At 43.1% G+C, this 25,764-nt stretch overlaps 1 protein-coding gene across 1 annotated transcript in view; it reads right to left on the bottom strand.

Moving 5' to 3' along the window:
- Positions 1-25,764, bottom strand: part of SEMA3C (semaphorin 3C) — a 130,091-nt gene that overhangs the window by 70,981 nt on the left and 33,346 nt on the right. Inside the window, exon 3 of the mRNA XM_028745576.2 lies at positions 1,758-1,918. Within this exon, the coding sequence (XP_028601409.2) occupies positions 1,758-1,918 (161 nt within the window). The remainder of the gene's footprint in view (positions 1-1,757; positions 1,919-25,764) is intronic.

Raw genomic sequence — 25,764 nt, 5'->3', positions numbered from 1 at the left:
ATTAGCTATAACCATGTTGTTAACTCTCCATCACTGATACTCTGGTACTGAGCAGTTTCCAGTCGCCATCTGTGTTTTGCCTTAAATGTTCCTGACATTGTCATTTCAGAACAAGGGTGGAAGATGGCCACCATCAAAAAGCATGGCAGCCACTATACTATTGAGTTCACATCTGTTTGGACTCTGCCAGTCATTTTCCTTCTCACGGCAAGATAAGCGGAGGTAAAAGAAGTACCAACTTTGTTTGGAAAGGTGGAGAACGTGCATTCACAGGTTGTACTTGGAAGAACTGGAGAGCAAATTTCCAGGGAGGAATTGCACATCCCCAGGGGGAAAACTGCAATTAAGTGGCCATGTGCTTTTGCCTCCTACAAGTTTCATGGACTGGTTGGACACAGAAGAACGGTGGGAGGAACCAGCGGGGGAACCACCAAGGTCCAGGGGCTTTTTGTGTAGGAAGTAATGGTGGTGAGGTGATGAGTGGTCAGAGGAGAAGACTGGGAGGAGGTGTCAGAAGCTGAAGAGGTAACAGGGCTTAGTGATCTGGGTGAGTTTGTGGCATGGAGCAATCCAGAATCAGAGGCAGAAGCAGGGGAGGAGAGCAAGAGGCAAAGATGAGTCAGGCTAGTGAAGAGGAATGGGTGTCTCCCCCTCCTTCTGAGAAAACCTCCCCACCCCCCTGGTCTACCAGAACCAGAAGAGGCATGAAGAGGGTGAAGGATAGGTTGACTTCATGCAGGTGCAGTCTCTGATTGCTTGGGGAAAACACTCAAGATGAGGGGACTTTCAGTCTCAGCAACTGATCCATTATCTGCTGTGCTCATTAGGTGTGTCCACCAAGTCTGTACGAATGAGATTCTTGCTAATAGAGTTAACTCCAACTTGCACAGTGTGATTTACTGCAGGCTCACTCTTTTCCCAGATGCAGCTGAGCTTTTCAAAGCAGCATTCTGAGAAGCCAGTAGACATGTTTACTTGCTAGCTTACCTAAAGAGCTCCTTTAATGAGGTGCACTTGGGGGGGAAATACTGCTGCTGAGAGACATCCTTACACAGGGATCCTCCTGCTCTTAAAGGCTTTCACCCTCCACACTCAGCAGCAGTTTCTCTGGCCATGGCTTGTCTTCACCAGCTGCTACCTCATCCCTTTCCCCTAAGACTAGGGTCCTTTTTTGTTGTTTTGAAGTGCAACAAGGTAGCAGTCAGTGGGCAGGTATGAGTAGACTTAATGAGATGAACCTGTTTAGGGTGGGCTGTCCTCACTTGGATTCTGCTTATAATAATCTGAGTGGGGTGTTCACATAGCCAGCGGCCCCTACGTCTAATTTTCGACCCATCACTGGACAATTTGTCAAAAGCACTGGTTGTAAGTCTAGGTTCACTAAAATAATAATACCCTAAATACCAGGCAAACATATTGTCCAGCTTTGGACAGGAGCTCCCTCTCCAGAGTGGATCAAGCCTACTAAACTGCAGACAAATGGGTCCAGGGGCTTCTTGTGCTGGAAGTCAAAGGGATTCATTTTCCTCCACAGTCCCAAATGAGGGGGCGGGGCGGGGAATGAGGCTCTGTCTTAAATATGCTGTTTGAACATATTGTTCTGCTAATGTACAAGCAGCAACTGTTCTGAGCAGGCGTGGAGCTGGCATGTTGCCTGACAATGGGATAATGATGAAACACCCTCCTTCCTCTTTTCTTTGAAAGCAGAAGCATGCAGTAAAACGATCCCAGCTTCCCAAAGCGCTTTGTGGACTTACACTCAGAGGGTCCTGGCTTATATTATTGATATTCAAAGACAGAATGTGATCTTTGCTGCCAACGTAGATGCGGTCCTGATCTTCATCCATCACCAATATCCTGTAGTCTAAGGGGTGGTGGGAAAGAGCATAAAACTGAGCGGTCTTCGTTTCCTGCAGTTCTGCAAAAGAAAGAGGAAGCATAGCTTAATAGATGCATTCATTGGCTTCCCTTGCTTGTATAACCACATCTTGATAAAAGATGTAGCGTGCCAATAAAAATGCAGATTTAGCTGTACCCTCAGCAACTTAAGAATTTAAATGCATCATTCTTAGACTGAAGTAAAGCATCTGAAATAGTCTTATTCATTCATCCTAATGTTGTCTTAATGGAAATTAATATTTACAGCTGTCCCTTCTGAAGCACATCATATATCAAATTAATCAATGAGAACTTTGCATATTATGGCCCACAGAAATAAACTTCATCTAACATAAATAAGATATAGATTAGCTAGAATCAATTGAGGCTTATTTTCTGGGGAACTATTATGTCACAAAGAAATGTTTTCCCCAGTCTCTTAACAGCCCAACCCTGCGCATATCTACTCAAAGGTAAGTTCCACTGACTTCTCTGGAACTTGCTCCAAGATAATATGTACAGGATTGCAGTATAAACTGGTTTTAACTCTTTCATGTATAAATTTTTTTCAATTTTAAAAGTGCCTGACTTTTCTTAAAAGGAACAAACACACGCACGCGCACGCACACGCACACACACACACACACACACAAAGAGAGAGATGTTTGTGTGTGTGTAGAGACATTTATGAGCTATGTTCTTATTTTCTTGCTAACTAGGAATCACATTCAGATTGTCTCACTTTGCGCACCATCGGGCTGCTACAACTCAACATTATGAATATTGCTAGAGGACAACACTGCGGGCATCAAACATAGCTTTAGTGCTTCAAAATAAGCCACCAGCATTTTAGTGTGTATTTCTTCTAATAGACGCATTTTTGCAAGCAATTTTCCTTAATAGAAAGAATTTGTGTATATTATTTTCGCAAAAGCAGGCATTTTTATAGACATGTCCCCCCTAATATGTGCATTTTTGTGGAAATAATTTGACTGAAGCACTGCACTACAAAATTCAGAGAATTGTAATTTCAAAGGAGAGCTGTGTTTCTCTTCACATATTGCTTCATGCCAACCATGCAAACTGCAGCGTGACAGCATCCTTAGGATAATTTGTATTAGGACAGGTGTAGGGAACCTTTTGACTTGCAGATGTGGATGAGCTACAACTCTGGTATTGGCCATCCCTGGTCATTGGCCATGCTTGCTACAGCTAATGGAAGCTGTAGCTCCAGCAACATCTGAGAAGTTAAAGGTTCCCCCCTCCTGCATTACGATTTTCAGTGGTGGTAAATTTGTGGTTGTTCATTCACACATGCCCATGTTCAACGATGAATACCCCCTACTTCCACATAAGTTCAAGTGATCAAAGTTGAAGGATCTGCTATCATTTCATTAGAAATAATATGTTCTTTTTAAAAATAATAACTTTTAGTAATGACTCTCTCTCTCTCTCTCTCTCTCTCTCTCTCTCTCTCTCTCTCTGTGTGTGTGTGTGTGTGTGTGTGTGTGTGTGATGGCCAGATCTGCAACTTTGATCTCCTGAAAAACAATCCAAGTCGCATGCCTTATGAATCTGGGAATGTCACCAAGGAAAGCATTCAAGCCTAGATGTTAAATGAGCCATTAGAAAGTAAAGCCTCTTAGCACTTTTGCAAGTAATATTTTTGCATGCCGATCAAAACAAGGCTCCAGTGTACTCCTTCAGTAAATAGCTACTGACCCTTTCTCTACAAGAGTTACCTTTGTTCTCTCTGCCTAAAAAAGGTCAATGAATAAAGTCTTGGCTGTCCTGAGGTGATTAAGTCAATACCAATGACAATCACACACTCAGAAATCTGATCTATAACAAACCAGTTACTTAGCGCTCCCATTTCTTTAAATAACAATAGATTATAAATATTTGCTCTCCAGCACACTCTGAAGCTATTATCTGAAGGCAAACTGGAGTTATACTGAGGCCAAACCACATGATGTGTGAAATATGTGGATACATGTTGATGTGTGTGTGCGTGGGGGGGTGAAATAGCAACCATCAGCAGGAGGAAACAGGTCATCAGGCTTGCACAAAGCAGGAAGTATGGGTTTAATCTTTTTGCTCCATGCCATTGTCCTCACAAATAAGCCCCATAGCTGCTTTTTACCCTAGGAAGATCTACTGGAGCCAATGGAAACATCTCTCTGGAAGCAAACAGCAGCTTGAGAGGAGGGGATTTGTGCTGGGAACTCAGTGTTGAGAAAAAGAGGGTTTTAAATAATAAACCTTCCCTACAAGGCTTGATCTTCGTCTCCCAGATGTTATTTGTGTTTGTTTTCTTCAAAAAAGAACAACAAACCATCACCAGCTTGGCCCATTGCCTACTGGCTTTGCCATAACACCAAGATCCACATCAACAGTTGAAAGCAGAAGATGAAATCGAAGTGGCGGACAATGAAATCTGCATGCTCCTCAAGGTTAGCCATCTTGCCATTCTTTTTGATTTATCTGGAGTCTACATCAAGCAAGTTCACATCTGCACATTTAGAGCACAACGGTAGCTTGCATGTGTGAATGAGCCACCACAGACCTGACACCAGAGATAGCCTATTTGTATCACACACAATACTTCTCAGCGGAATTGGCTCATGCAGCCAGCTGCAAATGACCAAGTCCTGAGTGGCAAGGGATTGAGAAATCAAATGATGCACAGCCATGTGTAAACCAGACCGGTACCATACATTTCATTCTCAGTGTTATGCTTAGGCTGCTGCCACAACAGACACTGAAATAATTTGTCTATGTGTCCCTTCTCTGCATGAGGCATGTTGAACTGGAAGGCATAGGAATGACTCCCATGGCAGTGAGGATAGGCTTGCAGGCATTATTCTGCAACCAAATTTGGGCAGAAAAAAATTGAGACTTAAAAGATAAACCCCAATATAGAACAGAAGCGGAGAGTGATAGATATAGATAGATATAGATAGATATAGACAGATAGATTCCTTCTTTAAAAGCACGTAAGACATTGGGCCAATTCTTATTTGATTGTATTGATTATATTGGTCAATATTTTGCAAGTTGCTAGCTTTAATTAAAGGAGCATGTAGAAATTACGAATTTCTTTAATGGCTCCAGTGGAACTGCAATCCAGCACACACACAAAACCCCCACACCCGTCATTTATGCAGTATCATTCAAATATAGACCCTGTAGAGAGTGTGGTGACTGGCCAGGCTGCCTACTGCATCCCTGTAGCTGCGAAGCAGCAGTGGCACCGTCAGTTAAAAATACCCAGAAAGTTTACTGGTTAATTTTTCTAGTAAGGCTCTTTTCCATAGTGTTTGGTACCATTGGTCCATGCTTATTCCTGACAGGTCTCTGGCTATGATGTTTCTGGCTGCTGAAAGCATACAAATCAATATGGCTAACCTGATCCAAAATACCCACCCACCCCACTCACACATGAAAACAAAGACCACCACAGCCAACCACAAATGAACAGCCACACCCTAGGCCAACCCCAACCTCTCTGACCACCAAAGGAACACAAGTGAACAGCAGAGAACCCGCACAAGCAACGCTGACACAAAATCCCACATATATTAACTAAAATAGAAACATCGCCACCCGATCCCACCCCCACTCACCTTTCCCCCCTCCACCTAGGACATTTTTAGACCTTGTCCTAGAGTTGAGCTGAAAACACTACCCTACTGGGGCTGCAAAGGGGCCCATGAAAGTGAGGCAGCATTTTCTGCACAGTATTATTAGCATGATGGAAGGATGGGCTCTTCCACTGACTGAACGGAAGGGATGGCGTCCCTCTGGCCTTCTAGATGTTGTTGGACTCCAACTCCCATCAGCTCCAGCCAGCCTGACCAGAGGACCCAAAGTTTCACAGCATTTTGAGGGTCAAAGATTTCCTATTCCTGCTCTGTTCCAATAACACGTGGCCCAGAGCCAAACACTCAACGGTTGACTCAAGTGAAATTCTTTGTTCTTTGGAGGATTGCATAAACTGAGCCTGCATGCATCCGTGCATCCATGCCACACAGTAATTTAAACACACATTGGGATATATGCATCCCTACTATCCTTCCTGACGTGGAAAAGATCCTGTGTAGGCATGCAAACAAGCCTTAAGATAGGCTTATTATATGTGCGGGAAGAAAATGATAAAAGGCCACTCACTCATATATTAAAAAGGAAGACAAAAAGCAGTAAGCAAGGGTGTCAGTCTGCAGTTACACACCATGTTTGATTAAAGACTTCTCTGAGTCCGTATAGTGGCAATATGCGTGTCAGCATTTTGCCCCTTAATAGATTGAGTACTCTCCAAAAATCTATTTCTTATTTATTACAAAAAGATTGCTCTGTTGGCTTTTTAGCCAATAAAATATACAAACACTGGAGCTTAATTAAAAAGGTGTCATGATCAAAGCTTCTACCGTATAACAAAGGAATGGATTTTAATTCCCCAAGATGCTGTTTAGAATTAAGATTTATTGTCCCAGTGTAGGATATGGGCTTTTTCAAGGTGCCCTTGGCAGTGGGGGAGAGGCCAGGGGGACATAGATGTGGAACATTTTCTCCTTAACTCTAATGGTTATAGAAATATTTATTGTGCAGTAAGTTTAAACAGCAATACAAGGCAATAAATCCATGCCTGTCATGGATTGAGAGGGGACGAGAGCTGTTCATAAAACAGGAGGAGGGATCCAACCGTCCTCCAGATGTTGTTGGACTCCACCTCCTACCACCTCTGGCAAAATACCACAGTAGCTGGGGCTGATGCAAGTTGGAGTCCCACAATACCTGGCAGGGGAGCACAGGTCCCCCATCTCTGCTGTCTCAGACAAGTGCTTTGATATGACACATCTTTTCGAGCATCTCTTTGGCTTGTTTGCAATGTGCATTTTTGGGTGTCCAGATAAGAAATTCTTCACACAGAGAAAGAGAGCTGCAATGAGAATGAATATTTACACAAATTTCTTAAATCATCCTGTAACTATGATCATGACTCAGCCAAAGTTAGCTGCTAAACTGCCCAATCCTATGCATGTCAAATCAGAAGTAGGTCCCTTATAGTTGAATGGAACTTACTTACTCCAGACCCTCCAAGGGTCCCTATTTTCCAGGGACATCCCAGATTTGATCCCGGAATGTCCCACTTTTCCTTAGGATGTCCCTATTTTCAATGGAGAAATATTGGAGGGTATGGAGTTATCCAACCCCTAAGCCGTCTGAAGGCAATCCTGTATAGGGAAGTTTTTTTAAAAAAATATTGTGTTTTTATATATGTTGGAAGCTGCCCAGAGTGACTGGGGCAACCCAGTAAGATGTGTGGGGTACAACTAATAAAGCTGAATTACTTAAAAGTGTGTCAACAACATGGGAAGTTTGGAAAGCTCTGCTCCACACCGTGATCCAGCCAACATGAGCAACCTTTCTCATGTTTTCTAGGTACTGCTCAAGACTTATGACACATTTAGTGGTTAGGGCATGATACTAATCTTCCCCTGGTTGGCATCCATCTGTCTCGGGAGACACTGAAGGAGTCTGCCTTTGGGGGTGAGGTCAAGCTGTTGGATGGTTGCAGCACCTGCTGTGGCTGTCGAGTAACCTTCCCCTACTCCACCCACAACCAGATGGTAGTAGAGGGTTTTGCAGCATTGTGGGTTCATCTCCATATCCATGGCTCTGTAGCTTGTGGAGGCCACAGTGGAAGATGGGAGGGGCAGGACAATTGGGTCAGGCTCCATGCCTTCATGGGATGGCAGTAAGTCTAGCTCAGGATCCAGCAGAACCCAGACTGCCCCTGAACCAGAACTGCCCCACTCTCAGGATACTGCTGACTCCTGCCTCTGCAAATCCTACCACTGGGCCTCCCACCTGCCTGCACACCTCCACTCATTTCAGCACCTCCTCCAGTCCAGCAGAAGGGTGTTTGCATTGCTCTGTTATTCAGAGCAATGAAGAGCCTGAAGTGAAAGTTTCTTTCTCACTGGATACAGCAGCTATTTTGCCCCCATGTCTGGCTTCAGGTTTGGTCGCTAGTAAGGTTTTGGTGTGTGTTTTGTTTTTTCAATTAACTGCTACCGAGCTGTTCATCTACCCCATGCTGAGTGAATGTACGGAACAGGAAATTGTTAAAATGCTGAAGCTCTCTAAGTCACTGGGGATACACAACTTCTCCACAACAATTCGAAGCTTTAACCGGCCCCACAGTTATGCATTTGTAAGTCTCATTTGTTTCAGTATGACTTTCTGTTTGTGCCTGTGTGCAGATAGCAGGTCAAATATGAACATCACACATGACTGTAAAAACTGTTCCCCATCCCCTTTCCAGCCACTCTCTTCTCTACTTGTACATAATCACAGAGCCCCACTCCTTACATAGACTTGAACAGTCACAGCTTTCCCTAGTTTGTTCACCATAGAGCCATAATTCCCAGCACATTTAACAATCTACAGTTCCCAGGATTCCTTGGGGGAAAGCCATGACTGTTAAGGTGATTTAAGAGTGCTTTAACAGTGGCTGGACCTCGCCCCTTTCCTCCCCTCCACTCAACACATCCATCAACAGGTACTTATGAACTTGGAATTTTGTGCACATGCCTGCACCTTCTGCAATGCAACTTCCTCTCTTGGTGAGGAAAGATGCACAAACTGAGCAACCCTGTATAAAGCCAGATGAAGCACCTTCATCACACACTCTTTATCAAATACATTAATAGTAAGGGAAAGGTAGAGGGACCCCTGACCATTAGGTCCAGTCGTGGCCAACTCTGTGGTTGTGGCACTCATCTCGCTTTACTGGCCAAGGGAGCCGGCGTACAGCTTCCGGGTCATGTGGACAGCATGACTAAGCCGCTTCTGGCAAAACCAGAGCAGCGCACGGAAACGCCGTTTACCTTCCCGTCGGTGTGGTACCTATTTATCTACTTGCACTTTGACGTGCTTTCGAACTGCTAGGTTGGCAGGAGCAGGGACCGAGCAACGGGAGCTCACCCCATCGCTGGGATTCGAACCGCCGACCTTCCGATCGGCAAGCCCAAGGCTCAGTGGTTTAGACCACAGCAGCACCCATGTAGCAGTACAGTGCTAAAACCTCTCTTCCTGTTTCTTGAAGCTTCTCTTGCAAAAGAGGCTTCTGTTTTTCTGCTTCATTTGCATGCTGCTTTAGGATTTCTAAATTCCATAGAACAGTAAGGTTCTTATCATTGCAAGATGGCGAAGGGTGGGGCCTGTTTGTCTTTCCATTAACCATTTCCCCAGTGCAGCCTGGGTAATCCTCCCCTGAGCTATAACTGAAGCCCAGGAGCCTGGCTACCAAACAGCTGAGATTAGGGTGCTTGCTGGGTTTCTTTTAAAAGGGAATTCTTCCTTTGACCTTTACAAAACACATCTTTCAGTACTTCAGGAGTAAAAAATAATAATAAAAGAAAATTAACTGTCGGGATCATGGTGTCAGGGCTGGCCCTACCATTAGGCATACTGAGGCAGCCTCCTCTGTGCCCCATAAACCTGCCTGCTGCCCTCATATGCGGTGGGCCATGCTGTCCTATTGCCAGTGCTGCAGCTGAGTTTGGTACATGGAATGGGGGAGGGAAATGCCACCTTGTCCTTTGCAGGTATTGGGATGCTCTGAAAGGCAGCCTATCCATCATTTTGTTCACAGCAAAGTCCAGCAAAGGAGCACCTGGGAGGGCTGCAGAAATGCAGACCACCAGACGGATTGTGAAATGAAAAGAAAAAACACTCACAAAACAACTTGGCCACTTCAAGGTAAGTACAAAAAAACCCACCCTGCTCCCCACTCATAAGAATTTTGTAAAAAAAACAACAACACCCCTCCTCTTTCATAATTTTTGAGAGCAATTTCTTTTCTCATTAATTGATGGAGTACAGCCAGACAAAAATTAGAAGACTTTTTTTGGCAAAGCAATAATTAATAGACTTTCTGCACCTTTGAAAGGGGTTATTTAACCCCTTTTAGTCCTAATCCTGTTCAACCACCCTCCTGCCCTCTTTTGACGGTGAGGGTGAATGACACATTTAATGCAGCATAGAGTTTGGCCTTGTGACAAAGCAATAAGAGAGCGTTTCTGAAAAACATCCAAGCACAATGGTGTTCTTCTGACCTAAATAAACACCCAGAGCGCCACAGAATGGGAGCGTATAATACCTGTTTGCACAAGAAAAGTTTCCATTTGCCTTTTGCAAATAATTTTGAAGCATTCCATGTACTGATCTGTGTTCATGACAAATGAGTATGTCAACTGGCTTGCAAAGTTTGGAGAGGACTCAGAATACAACTGTAGCTCGGGGGCACTGTGGTTATTGCGAATTGGCTCCTTATTGGTTCCTGTTCTACATCCCAATGAGACATCATATTATTACGCCACTTCTACCCCTCACAATTGTGAAAGAGAACCATAGAATCCTAGAGCTAGAAGGGACCTCAAGGAACATCTTCCAATCCAGCCCTCTGCCATTGCAGAACATTCAATGCTATAGCCTCCATGAACCTCCTGCAAATAGTTTTGAAACGGAATGAACTACTTTTATTCCATGCTGTGTACGAAAGAAGCACAAGTCCGTTGTCTCTCCTCTTCCCTGACTCCCCCGAAAAAATATCTCAACTGAGGTTTAGCCAAAACATTGGTTAGGATTTAAGAGATAACTTGTGTGCTTTTCTGTTTAGGTTTCATCCGAACAGAGAGCAATTTAAATAAATAAGCCATCTGCAATCACTCACACCATGTTTAAACTAAACTTGCCATATTTATTCAGAGGCAGCAGAAAAGCCATACTTTGGTCTAGAAAAAAAAATTAAATGGAATTTACTCTCCTCTTACCCTTTGATTAAGCATAAAATTGCTTCAGATAAGAGCCACTGTGTTTAGAAATCAAACCTTACGAGTTATTTTAGCATACACAGTGTTTTAAGCAATAAGAGTTACTCGTATTATCAAGCTATTTCTCTCCTTGGTTGTAATAAATAACCACAAAGAATGCAATATAGAGTCCTTTTTTATGATGCACTGGCATGGCCATTAAGGTAGAACATAAAGGGAATGGATTCTTGAGAAGCACAATGTGCAAGCCAGCATATCCATCAATCAAGGGGACAAATTAGATGTGACCCATTCAGTAATGGCTGGCAGGGCAGGAGCACCTTCCTGACCCCCTATCATCAGCATTACTCTAGCTTATAGGAGAGAGAGATGGAAGGATGAAGAGGCAGTTAGGTGGACACAGTGAAAACACACAGAAGAAAATAATCTATTGGCACCAACCAAGTATTCCCTCCCAACACAAGTAGCACTTTCGGAGGAGAATTTTTCCTCAGGGCTCTCAAAATTCATTAGATATTTCACCCCAAAAGGACCCTCCATTTTACAGCTAGTAATTGAGTTGTGCAAGGCCATTCAGTGAATACATTCATGAGAAGTCCAAAGGCATGTAAAATATTGTGGCAGAACTAACAAGTGACAATTCAAGCCAATAGAGAGTCCCACTAGGACAGTGATGGCCAAACTTGGCACTCCAGCTGTTTTGGGACTACAACTCCCATCATTCCTAGCTATCAGGACCAGTGGTCAGGGATGATGAGAACTGTAGTCCCAAAACAGCTGGAGGGCCAAGTTTGGCCATCACTGCACTAGGAGAACATCTGAGAAACAGCTGCCTTCAAATATTGGTTTCCAGGCCAATACAGGCACTCCAGTGTTTCTTAAAAGCTGGTGAGTCAGGTCTTTCTCAATGTGATGAATAACAATTGACATTCTTCCCTGAAAGTCTAGCATTACAAAACTCTTCTCTAAAAAGCACAAACATGGGTGAGTGCTGGATATCCTGTTAGCTTGTACAGATCAGCAGTGAAGCCTAACAGGCCTGACTTGTGCTCCATGTAAATGGTGTGTGCTCTAGAATTTGCCAGAGAATAGTGGTTGTCAATGTGGGACTCTCCAGCTGCTTCAAAATACAATTCCCATCAGCCTCAGCAAGCAGGACCAGTTGTCAGGAATTATGGAAGTTATAGTCCAAAATGCCTTGGCAGGGTACCATGTTGGGGACTCTTAGCAGAAAAACAAGTGTGCTGTGAGCTCTCTGAAGTTAGGGTGCCCTCTAAGACACAAATCAGAATATGCCCTTTATATATGTTTTCTCTATTTCTTTCCATGAGGCAGCCTGACAAAACATACACATCTGTTGCTAATCCTGTTTCCTATTCATTACTGCCTGAAAAGGTCTCCTTCCATCGACTTGTGTAATCCTGTGCATTTCTTCCCCATCTTCCTGGGTCTCGGTTGTCAGTAGTGTTTATCTGTTAGGTTTATTGCTGGCTTAAGCTAATAAACGGTTAAAAATTTCACACGCAGAACTTCAGGTGCAAAGCACAACATTAACTCGCACAGCCAGTAAACAGTGGATGCCTTTGGTTTCACTTCTGCAGATGGGACTGTGACTTTCTTTCCAGGGAATGCCAACTATTCCGAAGCCAAGACTGCATTTAAATGCATTCAACAGGCATTGCAATTACTTGAGTAGGGCAAATGCTTTATTCACCCAATTTAAACCTATCAGATGAATCTGCAAAAGATCCATATAAACCACTCTGGGATTTTTGCAGAGGACAAAAGGGACATGCTTTGTTGTTGAGCTGAGTTAAAATGTTTTGTTTTTCAGCCTTTTCCACAAACATTTTGAGTCTCTTTGGAGACTCCAGGCAAAAAAGGAAGGTGAAAAACTATTTTAGTTCCACACTACTTATAGACTGCTTAACATCAAAATGGTCTCTTAGTGGTTTACAAAGAAGGAGAAGGAGAATGGCAAAGAAAGCAAAAATCAAATAATGCCACCAAGGAACCCTGCTGTTGCTAGGTATGCTAGAAGGCTTCCTGTGAGACACATGTCTTGAAGTGTGTGCATGAAGGATGAGGACTAAGATCTCCCAATGTCTTCCACTTTTCCCATCCCCGACAGTCTGTTGCTCAAGGGAACAGTGATTTCATCCCAGCTTGACTTTAATATTAGAAATGAGCTTGGTTAGTAGAACAAAATGGTGGCATGGGATGAAGTGGGTGGGCAACCTAGCTCATGCCCCCATTTCTCACTTTAAATGATGCCCTCTATCCATGAACATCTATGGGACCCAAGGAGTTCATTTGCCTCTGCCCCATATGAACCATAACCCCCAGGGTCCCAACTTTAAATTTAAAAAAAGTGAAAGTTGCCACCATCTGTAGAACCTGAGACATCAAGCGAAACATACATTGCTCTTCCCATTTCTAGTAAGGAACTAGGCAGCTCCTCCCTCACAATGTCTTGCTTCCCCCTCGCTCCCATGGAAAAAAATCTTGTGGACACCCTTGCCTCCACGTCTGCCACTGTAATAAGCTGATTTTCCTCTGCCCCACTGATTTCAACAGAATTAAGGACAGTTTACTTTCTTTCACTTTAAAGAACACTTCACTTTCACTGAGTCATGCCCTAACTTTTTTAATAGTCCATACTATATTACGGTATTTATATATTATGTATATTGTTTAACAAGGATTTACCGTACCTGTGCCAGCGGAAGTCTTCTCACAACATTTATGTTCAGTCATCTTGGTTAATCAGTTGGCTCCTTTTGAGCAAATAACATGTAGTCCACACTGTTTTCCCTTCGCTGTATTAATCCTTCACACCCCCTGCCTGCCAATAATCACAGAAGGGGCTTCAGACTGGTCCCAGTATCACTGAGCTATTATCTGATTGGTAAGTGAACTCTGTAGTGTAGATACTGGTAATCTTTTTAACGGTGAAAGGTTCCTGAAAACAGGTTTTCTTGTTTAAACAAAATCTTTTATTATGCAAAAGGTTAAAATAAAATCTGTATCTTAAAATATTTGCCATTGATCAGATGCATTTTAAATACTATAGAGTCATTTCAGTAACTTCATCACAGTTTAGATATGGCTTATCAGTCTGCTCACAATGGCTGTTTGTTTTCTGGTTAACAAAATGTGCCCTAGTACATTGCCAACCATGAATGATTGATTGTTAAACTGTGGTACTGTAGCAAGTACAAGGTGAACAGTACGAAGTGTGTGAACTAATTCTTCTGCGGTGATATTACTGCTTACTCTGGGGCTTTATCATTTGCATGGGAACAAAAGAACGCTCTGTGAATATCTTCAAGGGAAATGTTCTAATCAGAAATGAGCGGGGTTTGGGGTTCGGGGAAGACTGTAAATGCAAAAGCCAGAAAAATTAGGCAAAGGCTCAGAGATAAGAGTATCTGCTTTGCATTCAGAAGGTCCCATCTCAATTCCTGGAATCTCTACGTAGAACTGGAAGACACCAGTGCCTGAAATCCTGGAGACCCACTTTCGGTCACTGAAGGCAGTTCTGAGCTCAACAGACCAATAGTCTAACTCAGTATAAGGCAACTTCCTATGTTCCTGCGTTGCCATTTTTTTTAACCACTTAATGACTCAAGATAGCAGTGCTAGATAGCATCTGGTTAGGAAGGTTTTTATAATTGAAATACACTTTCTCCCCAAAAGAGGATGAACCAGGACTCCTATCTGCATGAAGTTTATGAATGTCGATTTGTATGCATTGCTATCAGTTTAGAAATAATTACTGTAACTTCAATAGAGGTCTAATCCATCTTGTGATGGGATAATGAGCTGCTTGTGCGTAAATTCGCAGTCCCTCAGAGTTTGTTCAAGCCCACAAACTTCTGTCTGTGACAGAGCCCCTCAGACATGGCTGCTCTAATCACTTGCAGTTTCCAACAGTGGTTGCTTTCGGAATCGTTTCCAGCATAAAAGCTCCTTAACGGAAACACGTCTTCTGGACTCACGGCGTGACAGTTTCCGGCGAGGAGTGGGTCTCCCTATGGGAGCTTCAGATACCCCCCCACTGCTCTCGCTGGAAGAGTCCCTGAGCCCTCCCCCCTGCTCGCTTTCCCTCGGAGACCCACCTCTCCCTCTGCTGGTTCCTGCTTCCGCTGCTGAGTCTCTCCCAGCCTGCGTGATCCCTTTCACCACCGGTTCCTCCGATGGCAGTTCCCTGACACATCTCATCATCGTGGGGGAGACCTGGCGACCTATGTGCCTAAGTCAGTCTGCTGTCCAGGTGTTCTCTGTTGATGGACAACTTCCAGGCTCCTGTTCTCCCTCCGCAGTGGATCTTTCTCTTTAAACCAGACATGGAGCAGACAGGGCTTCAAACAGAGGACATTTACAAAAAGGGGACTGTCCCCTGAGAGAACTTCAGAGAGATGACTGCCCTCTGTAAAGCAGGACACGTGACCACTCTAGATTTCTTTTTTCCAACAAGTAGCTTTACTGAAAAGTTTCTTTTGAAATAAAGCTTTGGGGGCTCATGGAAGTGACTTACCTAAATTAAACAGCAACCACAAAGTTCTGACCTGGCATCACTTGCGGTTAACAAACATCCAAGCCCACATTTACAAACATATGGTGTCACTGAAGTCCGAATCTGTTTATTTCGGCATCTCAGAAGTGTTTATTTTCCCATCTGTCTTTCTTGAATGCATCTGGAATTTTCCTTCCACCTTCACCGATGGTCTAAACATTTTTCCAACCCGTTTCCCATTATTACAGGCATGCATGATCTTCCTAATAAAGTGGAAGAAAATAATGCCCATCCTCTAAAACTGTCCCTGTTTCCAGGTACCCATCCTATAATAAATTACCATCCCTACTGCTGCTACTGCTAAGAATAATAAAGATAAAAATAATATCCTCATCATATTTCTTAAACCTACTCCTTCCTCTCCGGAGAGCCCAGTCTGGATATTCTGCTTTAAATATTTTTAATACTCTATTTTAAATTGTTGCAAGCCATCCTGGGACCTTATGGAGACAAGTGGGTAAGAAATCAAATAAATAACAACAATAAAAATTGAGTATTAAAAATAAAAGTAGGAATTAATACAGTGTGATCACTGTTGGGAGGAAGGTCCATAGCCAGGGTGTCCCTATAAGATCACATCTTTAAAAGTCCCCAGGGCGTTTTTCAGGTTGAGAAGAGATACCACCAACATGGAAGTGTCTTTCACAGTAACAAGAATCTGTCTTGACCTATACTGTACAGGCCCACAGTTCCATTCTGTTCTTCTTATGCTTACTTCTGGGTAGGTTTTAGTGTAATGAATGGGTGGCATTGTGAAACCAGTCCTCTAATAAAGAGCCTTTTGATTGCATGTTCCAGTTCAAGATTCTTACAGCACTTAAATTTGTTGTGCAGCACTAAGTAGGGAAATCATAAACACCAGCTTAAGTGTATACTGGTCTTTGTGGGCCCTTAACAATATTCTACCTGTGATTAATGGATGTCTGCAGACTATATAATAGCATGCTTTAATTAGTATGTTAAGGCTGCATGGAAAAATCACCCCTCTTAATACATAATCATTCTGATTCAATGGTACTACAGAATGGCAAACCTTTTTTTTTCATTGCACCCAAGTAGCAAATAAAGGTTTGCAGCAACTACAACTAGACCAATAAAAAATGCATCCAAAAATCTGAGCAATAAGGCTTGATTCTGTAGCCTCCCAAATAATGAAACATTTTTTGTTTACACCAGTTAGTCAATGATTGGCTATTTTAGCCCCTAAAAAAGGATTCTATTGCTGCTTGAACCCAGAAGAATTTTACTTATCAAATGAGCCATACAATGCCTGTATTACTAAACTAACTAAAGATGTGGGTATAATAGTAAGAACTGTGCATTTGCAGCGTTGGTATTGTAATGATCAGCCATTGTTAGGGAAGCTCTGATGCTTCAGAAAGCTTTTTACCTTTCTTCATGAATGCACGTCTCTAAAAAGACCATACCAAACAGAGCTGACAAATGTTCCATTAATAGAGCAGCATTCTTGATATCTGAAAATGTCACTCATACACACTTTATTATTACTTAATGCTTCAGTAGATTTGAAATGTAGATTTGAAAATCGTCAGAAATAATAGGTGTAAGCCTTAAGAAATGCCAAGCCATGCTGGATAACAAATAAACAGCTTTGTACAATTAGATTTGACAAGGCTGAATACAAGCCTTAGATAAGTGCTCACAATTAACGTTGATTAATTGGCTAAATGCTAATGAAAGAATGCTGCAAATGAGCAGAATTTACAACCAAGGAAAATGCTACATAGCTCTAAAATCATTTCAGGCTTTGTGCTAATTCTCTGCATTTTCAGATAACAGAGAAGGACAAGGGCAGGTTGTGTCAGGATCTACAACCAGGAAGTTTCCTTTCTTCAAAATACTTATTTATAAGATTATTTATTTATTACTCCCTCCATAGTTTCTGCCCAAAATGGCTGCCACTGATTAGCAAAACACAAACAAGTAAGGAAGCGGGCAAACTCCAGACATTTGGATATCTGAACATCCATGTCGTAAGTTTTGGCTTGAATTCTTTGTGTTTCTATAACTCAGGTTTCAAATAACAAGAATTCTGATAGTGGGGACTGTGTGTATACATTAACCCTCTGGCAGCTTTCTCCTCCCAGTACAGTAGATATTAATTAAAGCCTATTCCAACATTTAGGAAGCTACTTTACACTGGACGTAGGAAGCCATTGTACACTGTCAACAAACATTTGAAAAGTAGGGCATGCATGGCACTCAAAGGGGTTGTACAATCCAGTTGCACATGGTACCCCCATGAATAGGGCTAAGCAAAGAGCCCAGAATGAGCAAAGGCAGAACCTTCTGGTTAAGAACAGAATCTGGACAAATTGGCTGGAAAAATAGCGCTGCCGGGAGGTAACACATACAGATCCATCTGTAGGAAGCCTCAGCAGCGCTTGGTCCATCATCCTGATCCTCCTTGACTAGGTTGCCCTGAGCCATTTGTACCTGCCTCAACCAGGCAGGGCTGGATGTCTCTACGACCGCCACCTGTGCCAATTAGGCCTCCTAATCTGGGCAGTCCATCCCCAGCTGGGCCACCCTCAAGGGCAGGAGTGCTCCTGCGAGGACTCACAGGAAGGGTGGGCTGCGCAAGGCCAAACCTACACCTCCTTGAACTTCTTGCAAGTTTCCCACTACAGCTGGTGACCATGTGGGTCCGGCTGGCCGGGAATGAGGCAGAGAGTGAAGGTCTGGGGAAGTGGTGAGCATCCATTACTTGAACTCTGGATCCAAGAGTTTGGATCCCAGGTCCTAATGCCTGCTCTGTATCAGTAAAATAAATAAATAAATAAATGATAACATGAGATAACTGTGTGCCTCTGCTCATAAACGTTGGCATTTTATACTCCCCTCGTCCCCCAATGCGTCCTCCAGCAAAAGGGTGCCAAACACTAATTGGGCCACCACAGAGACGCTTCAAGACAGCACAATTATTAGCTTATGGTACTGTTGACACACAGCCATGTGCAGAGATAGGAGGATGCCATCTGTTGCAGAAAGGGAGACAATATACTTGTTGTCATGATTCAGGCGGCTTCAGTGAGTATCTGTACGTCTTAAGCTGCCAAGTTCCCGCCCATGTTAGTCCATAGTTTTCAACACAGATGACTCTTCTGTGGAAGGAATGGGGCAAAACTGACTGTTCCAGAAGAGCAGAGTGAGAGGATGTGAACGGAGGGATTTTCAAGTTTTGTCAGGAAACACTCAAGCTTCCAACCTCCAAAATTGTGCTCTTATTTGCAAGACTGAGTTTTCACCTCACACGCACTTACAATAAATCATCCCTGTGGACGCCACGTATATTTACTAAGTATAAAATAAAATTATACGGCATCTTTTATCAGAGATGTCAAGGCAGTCTGCAAACAATTAAAATAACTAAGTAGAAGAACAAATATGCTCAAACCAGCCAGTGAATAAAAGCAACATAAAAAAACAAGAGTCCTTGGTTGGGATACAAGGCAGAAAAATGAGGTGCATTCAAAAGAAGTTTTTTTAAAAAATAAACTGACACAGAAGGAAATTCTCCTCCAGTCCATTCTCAGCAGCTACACTAGTCTTTTTATTTTGAGAGGATTTTTTCCCCAAAGTGAGCATTAAAAAAGCAGGTGCCATTCAAGTACCTCAGACTCTGCCACATTATTCACACCTCTGTCTATTGCAGGCAGAAATTCTGACAGGTAGAAATGATCAACCGCTCTAACTGAAGTGGAGTAGGTGGCCAGGCCTACAATAGTCCGTTGAGTCTTAGCTGTGACTTGAACAAAAGCGCTATAATATTGTGATACCTTAAAGTGTTCACTTTAAATCATTCTGCTCTGCTTGGGGTCTCAGAGCTGGACAGTTTTCTCTAGTGGCTGCCAAAAGGATGCTGTTAAATTTATCAGAAATGCAAACAAAAGTTTATTCTTCAATTGCCTCATGAAGAAATAGGGCCATTTTTATTACAGGCAGCCCAAAGTAATTTGCTGCCTGTATCCAACAATACAAAATAGTGGTCAAAATTATATAAATAGAAGAAATGACAATTTTCTCTCTTTTAAGGCACTCTGATTCCATCTTGAGATATGCTGCCTCACTCTGCTTGATGGTAGGACTTGATGATTACTAAATGCAAGGAAGCCAGCAGGCTTTTCTGGGCCTGGTACACTGCATGCGGTCCCCTCCCCATTCTGAAAAAAGGAAACAAATTTGCATAAAATGCACATAATTGTTGTGTTGCATCTCTATCCTTTTTTTGCAGGTGAAGTGTAGGGCACCAAATCAATTCTCTACTAGGGAGAAGAAGCAGGAGCTTGAAAATGAACCGGGAAGCCCCTTCCAAGCAAGCCATTGCCTAAATCTACACACCAAGAAAGACCTGAAAACCAAATCAATTTTCTTAGTCATTTTGAAGTCATTTTCAAGACTTCTCTTGGGATTGTATGGTTGTAAAAGTCTCTGTAGCACTCATCAGTCACAGCTCACATTGAAGGAGGGGAGCAGGCTCATAATTCACAAAGTAATTGGTTCAAATGGTAACTGCACATTTTGCTTCGTAACTTTATTTCTAAAGGAGGCAGAGAATTACCCCCCTTTTAAAGAAAGCTCTGAGTCTAGGCTGCTGCTGGCCGTGGCCCCAATACAGCAGCACCCGTGTACAGTGGTACCTCGGGTTAAGAACTTAATTCGTTCTGGAGGTCCGTTCTTAACCTGAAACTGTTCTTCACCTGAAGCACCACTTTAGCTAATGGGACCTCCTGCTGCCGCTGCTGTGCGGTTTCTGTTCTCATCCTGAAGCAAAGTTCTTGAGGTACTATTTTTGGATTAGCGGAGTCTGTAACCTGAAGCGTCTGTAACCCGAGGTACCACTGTACCTTTTCTTGGCATCCCTGTCTACATGTACTACACTAATGAGTCTTATTTATTTTGGTAGCTTATCCAGTTTTCCTACTATGGTGGCACCATGATATTTCTAAACTGGAAGATTCAAAATACTCCAGGAGCTTCTCACTGTGGAGCCTGAACAGTGTCAGCAGCTATCCCTGAGGTAATTCGCACTTGGCCGTGGAAAACTGCCAACAACCACACCCCGGGCTTTCTTTCTGTGAAATGGAAGGTCAGTTCCAAGTACAGCTCCTTGGCTACAGGCTACATATGTCAACTTGGAAAATCAGATCTGATTCTGATCCAAACCAGCAGCAAGCGGAGGAAACCGCAGCGCCTCAGATTCAGCAGACACGTCTCCTTTGATACCAATATCCGAAGTTCATGCCACTAAAAAGTTTGCTATCTTATAACATCAGGGGCACAATTCTTTTTTGGTTCCACCACACACACTCCAGCAACTATTCAAACAATAATTCTAGTGTGTGGGTTTGGGAGCAGGCAACACGGGCCATTTTATATTTTTAAAATTCCAGCACTGTATGTCATATACCAGCATGCAAAGGCACCCAGCTTGCTCTAATAGGGAGAAATGAAGGGGGTGGCTTTATAACTTGAGAGCTGTGCAAACACTTCCACTTAATGCTAGGCTCTAGTAACAGACAAGGATATCATATGTAAAGGAGATCCAGCTAGTGTTGGAGAAGGAATCAATTCAGTCTGCTTCTGGCTGCAATTTGACCCAATTCAACATTTGCAAACTTGGTTGCAGTTCAGAATAAAATTATGAGTCAGATGATGGATTTCAGTCCCAAAACGTACACCCCCAAAATATGAATTTTATGTTGTTGCTACTTTAAAAAGAATGCAAAATGTGTCTTTGTGGGGAAGAAATGTGTAGATATTATGAACAAATGCTGCAACTTATATTTCAGAAAGTTTGCAACCCGAAAAATGGGGCTGGAACAAACCTATGACTAAATGCCAGCAAATCTGACACAAAACAGACATGGGCTGTTCATCCCTAAAGCAATACAAGATAGCACTTGTACGTCTTCAACAGTTGAAGAGAAGGCTTGTTATTGGGAGGCTTGTTATATAATATAAGAAAAACTTATTTTGCTAAAAATCTCCTCTACAGGAGCTCTAGCCTTTATAGCCAGAGGTGGGAGGGAAGAAACAGGCCTGAAGCAACTACCCAATGTCTTGAGCATTATTAAGATAGTGAAAGATGGTCCACGCCTGACTCTGTGGATCACATTTCCACATCAGGAGAGCCTTTTCCGCGGCTGCTCCTAAATCGAGGAATTTCTTCCCTTTTTATATTTCCACTGGCAGACTAAGACTTCCCTATTCAGACAGCCCTTTGGAGACTAGATGCTGCTGTCAGGGCAATTGTTGTTTTAATGCTGATTGTTGTTGTTTAGCTATTGTAAATATCTAGTTTGCTTTTGATACTTTGCACTTTGCAAGGGTGTTTTTAGTATGTTGTAAGTTGCCTTGAATCCCAAGATGGAAGAAAGGTGGGATAGGAATCCAGACAAAATGACAATCTCAAAATTACCTCATAGTCAATAGTGAACCATAGTAAATTTCGACTTTTTGTTTCAGTTTGGATGGTTGCTGTACGCACATGCCTACTGAGAGTAAAGCATGAAGGCCTGATCTAAGGTAGCCCAGATCTTTGATGTCAACTATAAACACATGTGTGGCAGGAATAAATGCAGGGGCGCTAGCTTCGTGCTGGAGGAAGCTTTCGCTTGCCTTAGAACACCCTTTGATGTCTGCCGTAAATTTGCGAACCAGATGCCACAGGTCCTTTTAAAATAAAGTTCAAATGCAGCATGGCGGGCATAAATGTAATTTGTAAAGCAAACTGTTTAAAGACTTGTGGAATAAATAAACAGAAATTATGGCAGATGCAGAAGGGGGAAAGTCTAGCCGAGTTATGTCAAAATGTTTTGCCAATGCAATATTTAGTTCCCTTGAACTACATGGTAGACCAGAGCTGAAGAAGACTACAAGCTACAGCAGGGGTTTAAAATGGAAGTCTCGCCCACCAGGTTGAAGACTGAATACTGCAGGCAGGGCACACACATTCAAATAAGGGCTGCAGATTATCAAACAGAAGTGGGAAAGGAGCTGTCGTAAAGCCTTTTGCTGAAGCAAAGGCCGTCAGCTAATGGGTGGGCCTTGCTCAATGAGGTGGAAGCGGCTTCCATTCAGTGGACCCCACTTCTCCACCCAGCACTGCTCTTTGAGGGGGAGACTCAAACAGAAGAGCATATTGCAAATCAGGACTCCTAAGCCCTGCTTCATCTGATGTCACCGTGACATCAGATGATTGGCAGGTGTGGCCATGTACACCTGTCAAATTTTGCCCACCAGACAATAGGGAGATAATCATGGGGAAATAATGAACAGATAGGAAATGTTCCCACCCCTGATGTAGGAATCAGAGGGTGAGGGAGAATTACCCAGAGAGTGAACCATGGAGGTCCTCACTGCCCTGGAAATACTCCAGCTTATGAGAAGGAAGCCATCTTGTCAACACCTCTCCAGCCTCAGGAAGGATGTATTGCTCATTTCTGACCCTGAGGACTTCAGTCCAGCAGCTCCAACAGAAGCACATTCTTCCCTGGGCCATAGGAGTCTACAGCTGCTGAAATGCACAAGGCCCTCTTAACCTGAAGGGTCTCTTTTAAGTACCCAGACTGAGCTACAACCTGACGTAAAGGTCAGACAAGGGATAATTGTTGCCGAAGGAACATTCTTAACTTGCTCCAACTCATACTCCACACAGAGCTGCCCAATTTGAATGCCTTGCCTTATCTCTTCTGTCTACCAGAGCCGTTAGGCTAAGGTCTTTCAAATCCCTGCTTCTCGAAACCCTTTGAAGAGACTGAATCCAAGACCTTGCAGATATGCAGCACATCCTCAGCTGCCGAGGTTCGTTTCCCTCCACCTTCCATTCCAGAGTGGGCCTTTGAACCTGTCTGCTTTCTTTAAATCTCCTGACAGACACCCTTGTGACCGAAATCCAAAGGCGCAACCCTTTAAGCATATGGACACAACTGCTCCATACACCCATAACACGCGAGAACAGCTTGGGAAAGAAAAGGCAATATGAATTGGAAGCGTTTCACAACTGCCTCTCAAGCAAAGCCAAGTAGACAGTCTGCTTTCCAAGGAACAAATTACACTTCTGATTATGGTTACCAGCTTCTTTTCATTTCCATTTTTTTTAACAGCCCGGAGGAATAGGTCATTAAAAATAAAGGGGCTTCGGCATTCAAAGGCCAGCCGGGCTGGTCAAAAGCTGCCCAGGTGGCACCCCTACTTCTGATTAGCCCTTATGAGGATCCATCTTTTTGTTGCCTCCATTCAAGCCACAAAACCCTTTCATCTAAATGAGTTGCTGTTGCTGGTTGGGCTATTAGCAGAGAAAACCTGCTGCTGTAAGCATCCATTACCACCAAGCTGCTTATGACATATTGATTTCCAAGCTGGAGTCACTTCCCTCGAGGCTGCAGAGCATATGGCTGTTTGCTCAAACCTGCTGGCGGAAGCATGGCGAGGGTAGGGAAAGGAGAAGGCAGCCCTAAATGCATATTTCCATATTTTGCACACTTTGATTAATTAAATGGCAAACCCCTGCATTCTCTTCGGGGAGGGTTCAGGTCGTCTTTGTTACTTGACATATTACAGCTTCGTGCTGTTGTGACATTTGTGTCATAAATACAAAGTTATTATGGGGGGGGGACATGGTTTAAATGTGGGTTGCCACCCACATTTAATGTGGGGAAAGCTAATACAAAAATTAAGAGCAGCACCAGAGGCCATTGTTTTGTGGTAGCTTTAGATACTTCAGCATTCAAAATGCAGTTGTCGTGACTTCCTGGCCTGCCATCAATGGGAAAAAAACCCAAATTATTTATATGTGCAAAGGAAGACATGATGTACTGAAGTTCCCTTTCTGTTAAAGCAAATGGTGATCATCAGCACAACCAGACCTCCATGTGGGATCTTGAACATGTACAATGCTTTGGACTGAGTCAATGAAACAAGCAATGTCTTACTTAATGGGTCATGAATCCTATGTAAGAATAGAAGTATACAAGTTGTACAAGTGACAATAAAGTATTTCAATCAATATTTCAATTTCAAGTAGTACACTGTGCTAATTTTTTACCTGTTACAATTTTAAAAGCAAATGTGAGGGGGAAGCATTTGTGTGGCAGGTTTCTTGCCACACAAACATTATCCTTATCTTATCCTCTCTTTGCAGCTTCTTCTCCCCATGATCTGCAGGGAGGTTTTTGGTGTTTTTTTTAAAAAAAGAAAATAGAGACTTCTCTTTGAGGCAATCCCACCTCTCGGGGGATCATTTAGGAAGCATAATTATTTTATGTCATCATGCAGCTAATCGGATTTGGCTATGTGACCGGTTCCTTCAGACACGGTGCTTGCAGAAAGCATTGCCTGATGAGACCGCACCATGCCTCAAAGTCCATCATATTTGGCTATATGATCATCTAATGAAGACACATCAGAAAGAAAGTGTTGCTTGCTGTCCTCACTCTGAATAAGTAAACATTTTCTCCCTTTTTTGTGTGCATGCACCCCAACAATTTCCCCCAAAACAGAAAGTTGATAATGAAATGCACTTTCAACCTCCTCTGTTTAACTCAGCTTTAAAAAGAGGTCAGGCTACCAACATAAACACACAGTAACAGACGTGACAACAAAAGGGTAGCCCCCAAGGTGTAATGAAAGCTGATTGGGCCCAAGATTTTTCAAGGATGGACTTCATCAACCACACCATTTCAGTTCCATCCCTGGAAGCTATATATTTCAAGCTATAGATTTCTTGGAGGCTTCCTGTTTTGTTCTTTTCAGCTTTTAAAAAGAATTATTATTTATGCAAGACACATGGAATAAACTAAAATGTTGGCATGAGTGGGCTCCTTGCATACTACTATAAACCAGGACTGATTTTTTTCAGCCTTCTTTATTTTTGTTAAACAAAATAAGCTAAAGAAACAAATGAAGTCATCCTCTACTGCAGAATATACCAAACTGGAAGAAAGATCAAACCAGTTAAATCCAAAACCACCACAGTGATCATATACAAACCCATGTTTAGCTATTATTAACTGAGCTGTAACTCAAGGGTGGGCCTCTCCACCTGGCCTTGGGAACTGCCTTTGGGGCATATCCTGCACTCGCCTTGCCCATGCCCCAGTTGCTTTTGCGTGGCTGAAATGCATCCTTGAACGAAGAAGAAGAAGAAGAAGAAGAAGAAGAAGAAGAAGAAGAGGAGGAGGAGGAGGAGGAGGAGGAGGAGGAGGAGTTTGGATTTGATATCCTGCCTTTCACTCCCTTTAAGGTAAAGGTAAAGGTACCCCTGCCCGTACGGGCCAGTCTTGACAGACTCTGGGGTTGTGCGCCCATCTCACTCAAGAGGCCGGGGGCCAGCGCTGTCCGCAGACACTTCCGGGTCACGTGGCCAGCGTGACAAAGCTGCATCTGGCGAGCCAGAGCCGCACACGGAAACGCCGTTTACCTTCCCACTAGTAAGCGGTCCCT

Source organism: Podarcis muralis, chromosome 10 (assembly GCF_964188315.1).
Source record: "Podarcis muralis chromosome 10, rPodMur119.hap1.1, whole genome shotgun sequence".
NCBI classification, from domain to species: Eukaryota; Metazoa; Chordata; class Lepidosauria; order Squamata; family Lacertidae; genus Podarcis; species Podarcis muralis.
Note: the sequence above shows the minus strand (reverse complement) of the source record. Positions and strands in the feature narration are given on the sequence as shown.